The sequence below is a fragment of the Mercurialis annua genome, linkage group LG8 (genome assembly GCF_937616625.2).
Source record: "Mercurialis annua linkage group LG8, ddMerAnnu1.2, whole genome shotgun sequence".
Lineage (NCBI taxonomy): Eukaryota > Viridiplantae > Streptophyta > Magnoliopsida > Malpighiales > Euphorbiaceae > Mercurialis > Mercurialis annua.
The window spans coordinates 38,773,095-38,778,843 of NC_065577.1; the positions used below are offsets into that span (position 1 = coordinate 38,773,095).

At 32.6% G+C, this 5,749-nt stretch overlaps 1 protein-coding gene across 1 annotated transcript; it reads right to left on the reverse strand.

The window, feature by feature from the left end:
- Positions 1–1,054: 1,054 nt before the first annotated feature.
- Positions 1,055–4,600, reverse strand: LOC126661453 (ubiquitin-conjugating enzyme E2 7). Its single transcript, XM_050355306.2, has 6 exons — positions 4,273–4,600; positions 4,063–4,165; positions 3,275–3,372; positions 3,042–3,142; positions 2,079–2,156; positions 1,055–1,325 (listed from the first exon to the last, which is right to left on the reverse strand). Exons 1-6 carry the CDS (start codon positions 4,319–4,321, stop codon positions 1,248–1,250), a joined length of 507 nt encoding a protein of 168 aa, XP_050211263.1. The 5' UTR covers positions 4,322–4,600; the 3' UTR covers positions 1,055–1,247.
- Between the last annotated feature and the right edge of the window lie 1,149 nt (positions 4,601–5,749).

A 5,749-nucleotide genomic window follows, 5' to 3' on the forward strand; every position in this document is an offset into this window, starting at 1 on the left:
CCTTGCTCCGGTGGCGGCGACCTCAGCGGTATGGTTGGTGGTCGTCATTTATCCGGTCATTATGTTGGATTATAAGGTCTGAGGGAAGTTAATGGGCAATGTGAATAAAGCAATGAAGGGTAAAAGGGAGATATAAATTATAATGAGGTATAGATGAAAAGTATTTAAAATAAATGAGAGAATTCTGCATTTTTTAATATTTTGAGTCACTAATGTATACATTTAGAGAAATTGATATATAGGGTGTAATTTCCTCTTTATACTTTCGGATGTATTTCTTAAAATTATCTTAAAATTTATATTAAGATACCCATTTGATGTTAAGTTATTCTTCTGCTTGAAGTAGTGACTTCTCAATTCTTCTTGGTAATCGGCGTATTTGTAAGTTTAGAGTGACTCAATATTATTTATTCTTATGAGAAGCTTCTCAATTTAAATTGAAAGTTTTTCCATTGATGACCTCAATTGATTGAACCTAACTTTTCACGAGATTCTTGCAGACAAAGAAGATCAGTTTGCTCATCGAACAATGATTATTTGATAAACACTTTGACATCTACCGATCTTATAAACTTCTAGCATTCCGAAGACTCATTGTCATATGCCATCTCATTTACGTTTCTAAAATTTTAGAACTTTTAATTTATAATCTGTTTTATAGAATCTTTTTATTTCATTTTCTGTTTTAATGTCGCAATGTGTTATCCATTATGGTATAAAAATTCTCCAAATATCTATCTCAATATTATGTTTACATTTCTAAAAATACATCTGAAACTCTATATTTAATTTTTATTATCATATATTTCTATCAATTAGTATTATATCATCATTTTTCATTTCCATACTACAGGTCGAGAATTACAGGGCAGGCGAGATTAGAGTCCTATTTTCCAACAATAGCCGGTCAATATCGATAAAAATGTAAATTCGCTTATGATTCTAGAATCTAGATCTTGACAAGTTCAATCACCGTCTATATAAGGAACGGCGGATTGATCATGGAATCATGTATGCTATTATGGTGGCAATTTCAGTTAAGAAAAACGGAATCTAAACAAATTCAAGTGATTATAGATCTATGATGTGCTAGGATGAAAGTTCAAATGGATTTATAAGCCAAAATATTAAAAAAAAAACAGAATGTTACATTGTTCATTGTATGTTTTGATCGTCTCCACCCATCCCCTCTCTTGATTTGATGATATTCAGCAGCAAGCTATGTCGGAGCATAATTATATATCGGATCAGAACATTTCTTGTGATTTTCGCACGCATCGGCTCACTCTCTTCCTGAACTCAGGCTTATCGTCTCTCCATTGTTTCTACAGGAGAATCCATAAACATATTATAAATTATGGCATAAAAATGAGCAACAAAAAGTTTTCTTTCTTTATAATAATAATTGCGCCATCACCAAGAAACCGATGAAAGCAGACTGTAATGTTCAATTTGCCGAAGTTTTTGGTGCAAAATGCAAAATAGGCTAGGACCGTAGGAGATAGGGATCAAGTAGAGTCAGCTACACTGATAAATAGGCTAGAACCATAGGAGATAGGGATCAAGTAGAGTCAACTACACTAATAAGATTGACCCGAAACTGCAACCGGATTCCGTAAATTGAGTGAAACCGCAAATTATCTCGATTTTCAGGCATCTATGCGGTATTACTATAGGGAAAGGTGGTGCTTTATGAGCAGCATTACGGATGGTTCACCCTATCGGCAGGGAACCATTAGTAGATAGCAACGGGCAAATTGGTTCACAACTACCAATTGTCAGGTGATAACAACAAAACTGTTTCGATGTTCATTTTGGTATCGAGAGAATTGGATCATATACTATTAGGTTGACCTACAACTTAAGAATTGACCATTTTAATCTAACTTTAAGGTAAAGGTCTGTGTATATTGTGATTTCAATAATTATGTAGCTTCTAATTCCTTATCCTAAAATTTTTAACGTAAGTGTTTGAAGATAAAGTATTTCAAAATCACCCTGCAAATTCCTTAAATAACAATCACACCTAAATTATTAGGTATCATAATTAATCAAATTAAATGATACTGAAGACATACCGCAGCATCCACATTGGCAGGAGACTCATCATTAGGACTTGAAAGCATGGATATGATACTCAAAACGATACTTTCCACCTACAAAATGCAATCACAAAGTCAAATATATCAATAATAAGAAGATAGTAAAGAATCAAAATACAGCATATGTAAAGATGGAAAATTAGAATCATGCAAAACATTTTATGATAATTCGTGATAAAGGAAACAAAAAAGTCGCTAAGGAGTTGGGATCAGATCAAAGTATCCTCCTCTCCTATGCAAACATGGTACAGACATTTTTTTTCTCCTACAAATAATTGAGTTTTTTCTCCTCTTCCTTCATTAGACTATTACTTGGGACCTTCTTGTAGTCCTCCGTTGATGTTATAAGCACTTTCTAATAGGAGAAAATGTAAATCAAAAAAATTTGCTTTTGCACCTGAATGCTGATGTTTTTATAAATGAATCTCATAAACAGGATAAACAGCAATGACCATATAGATACGGCAATCAGACTCTCGAAACTTCAAATGGCTACATGATAATGAGCATCCCCATTCCAAGCAATCTCTTGTAGACTAGAGGGCTTATAAATAAAGCACCTCGAGCAGGGGTCTATAGTTGAACCCTCCTACATTTAGTCATTTCAAATTTACGAGCTTACAGCTGTCCAGCATCAGATGTTCACGCCAGAAATTATATCAATGCACACACGAGAACAAAGAAGATGTTTTCCAAATAGTTACAGCTATGCTTAGATATTAGGCATTGAAACGATATATTTGTCATAAACACAGCAATGGCAAATACGATACTTAACTTGTCACAGTCACAATGAATATAACATTTATGCGCAAAAAATTAACCCTATAGTCGATAGGAAAAAACGAAAAAACAGAGAAAAGAGAAGGCAAGAAATCTATAGCAAATGTAGAACCATGATGAAAGCAGAAAATAACAAAAGATGGTAGTGTCACAAACCGTATGAACTGGGGTCCAACGCTCCATTGCAAGCTCATAACCATTTGGGTCATCACCAGGTGGGTGGAGAATGGATATGCAAACTTTTCCATCGGCATAAACTGTCCAAAGATAGCAGCAATTAGAAATTTGCTCATCTCAACTTCAAATGGTTGCAAGTACATATATGCAGACGCAATACACACCCGAAATAATAGAAAACGTAAAAGGATGCCAAAAAACAAGGAGCTCACCATTAGGATGCCACACTTCTGAAGTAAACTTCACAGTTGGAGGACTGTTAGGATAATTCTTAGGAAACGACATGATGGCATTGAAGAACCCTCCTTCACTGCAACAAGAGAAACGATTGTTAAGATAACTTCACTTTTCATAATCCATACAAAGTACAGCCAATTTGCAATCCATCAAGCACCGAATGTAGGTATTAATTAAATATGGTATTCCTCAATAATGCTCATATGTGATCACACACATACCGTCCTATTAGCCTTTACAGTTTTCCCTACATGATTACAATCAAAGAAAAGAAGTACTAAAAGAAACCTGAATTAAAACCATATTTGAATTAGAAAGGAGAGAACACGGCACACAGGCTACACCAGCAACTTCCAGTAGCTTCTCAAGTATGTCAAGACAATCACCGATCAAATAATTGTGACCGCGAATCTCAAACATTGTAACTAAACACAAACCAAGAACATAAACTATCGAAAATCTTAACAAAAATTACATCTTTCAACAATATTACTTATAACCCTCAATAAAGCAGGATGCTTTCATCTAATCCCATACCATAAACCTTAAAATGCAAAATCAATCAGCCACATTATAGTTCCAACAGAGCACAACTAAAGAAAACTATTTACACAGACAATAAACATGCATCAAACCCAGAGAATCAAATAAGAAACACAATTAAAGAGTTACAAAGATCAAGAACTGGGATTATCAAAACAAAAGATCAAGAATTGAGTTCATCAAAAACAAAAAGATCAAGAATTGGGTAAGCTATGCATACTATAAGGTATCAGGTGGTCCAATGATTGAAACACTCCATTCAAACACATCGTTCTCATCGATCAAACCAGCAGAGAATCCATCAACTGGGTGTCTACAAAGATCTACAAAAACACAAAAACTAATCAAAACTTTGATGAACAATCACCAAATACCAAACAAAAATACATAAAAGCAAAACCCCAATTGAAAAAAACAGACAAGTTTTAACCTTTGAGTTGCTTTTGAAGAAGGAGACTAGCTTGAGAAGAGGAAGCCATTGATTTTGATTAAGCTTCTGCTGCTGAATATACAAAGAACACCAGAGAACGGAGGGAAAAGATTATTACTTTACTGTGTTATTTGCATTTATATTGTATTTCTTTATTATATACTAATAAAGAAAAATATTTGCTTTAGGAATTTTATTTGGCAAAGAGAATTTTGATTCTGTATGGAACTTTATTTTCTTTTCTTTTCTTTTCCAATTCTATCACTGAAAATCAGGGTTTTTTCATGTGATTATGTGGGACAAAGTTTGGAATAAGTTTACCAAACTAATTCATTTTGCTTTTGATTTAATCTAATGATTTTGAGTTTAAAGAATAGAGTAGAGAAGAAAAGCTTAGGTTAAATTCTAATACTATAAAATTTTGGTTGGGGCTATCTTATCACCTAAGTTTTCTTTTTGAGTAGGACATGATCAAGTTGAGTTTGTATTGGTAAGTGATTAGCTATAATATATTAAGAATATTTTAATTTAGTTTAGATAATTTGTTATAGTTAATTAATATAAATAATTAATATTGTAAATATATTTATATTAGCTCATTTATTAGTAACTCTCAATTGAAAATGATACATCTTTCAATGTTATTTGAAATTTTCTTTATAGTTATGTGTCTCATCCAAATTGAGATCCATTAAACTAAAGTATGAATAGGTTTATTAAGATTAAAAACATAATAAATACTATTGAAATAAGAAGAGACATAGAAAATAGGGAGTAAGGGCAAATATGCTACTATGGTTTAAGGTGGAGAATGAGTAGGCTCTTTTGAATTTGAGATCGCATTTATTGCACTGACATTTTAAAATCAGCACACCTAATGATGTAGCGGAAGTTATAAAATAAACATAAGATAACTTAAGAGTCATTGATAATTAAATATTGCCAGCAATTAACTTTTAATACATATTGATTCAATAAAGAGAATACTAGAAAATAAGCATCAAAAGTCGTTGATTCAATTGAATACTGATATTTGGAAAATAATCAAATTGTCTCAAAACATCAAAAACTCAAAAGTACCTTCTAACAACTCATAAGGTTGTTTAAATACTAAAACAAAACAAAAAAAATCCTAAATTGGGTGTAAGAAGACATAATAATAAAAAGATTAAAATCTGACGAAATCATAAAAACGTCATTTTGAAGGCCCGATAATGGAGTTCGGCCTAAAAGTGCATGGGCTCATATCCATGCTAATAAGTTTTGTTTATTGGTCCGTTTCTGCTCGAATTAGACCTAAAAATTGTCTGATTCGCACACCTTTTGATTTCTAGCAGATTCTTGAAAGCTTCACTATTCGAATTCTCGATCCAGTATTCCCACAAATTTTGAATCCACATCACCTGATCTCATTTCTCTAACAGCACTAACAAAATGCTAAACGTCGTTATTTCATGTCTATGTGTAATTTTTATGT

Excerpts from the sequence above, each read along its gene's own strand:
- LOC126661453 (XM_050355306.2), bottom strand. The coding sequence starts at position 4,321 with ATGGCTTCCTCTTCTCAAGCTAGTCTCCTTCTTCAAAAGCAACTCAAA. Across the intron at positions 3,373-4,062 it reads GGACCACCTGATACCTTATA|TGAAGGAGGGTTCTTCAATG; the intron begins GTATGCATAGCT and ends CTCTTGTTGCAG. Across the intron at positions 1,326-2,078 it reads CTGCCAATGTGGATGCTGCG|AAACAATGGAGAGACGATAA; the intron begins GTATGTCTTCAG and ends ATTCTCCTGTAG.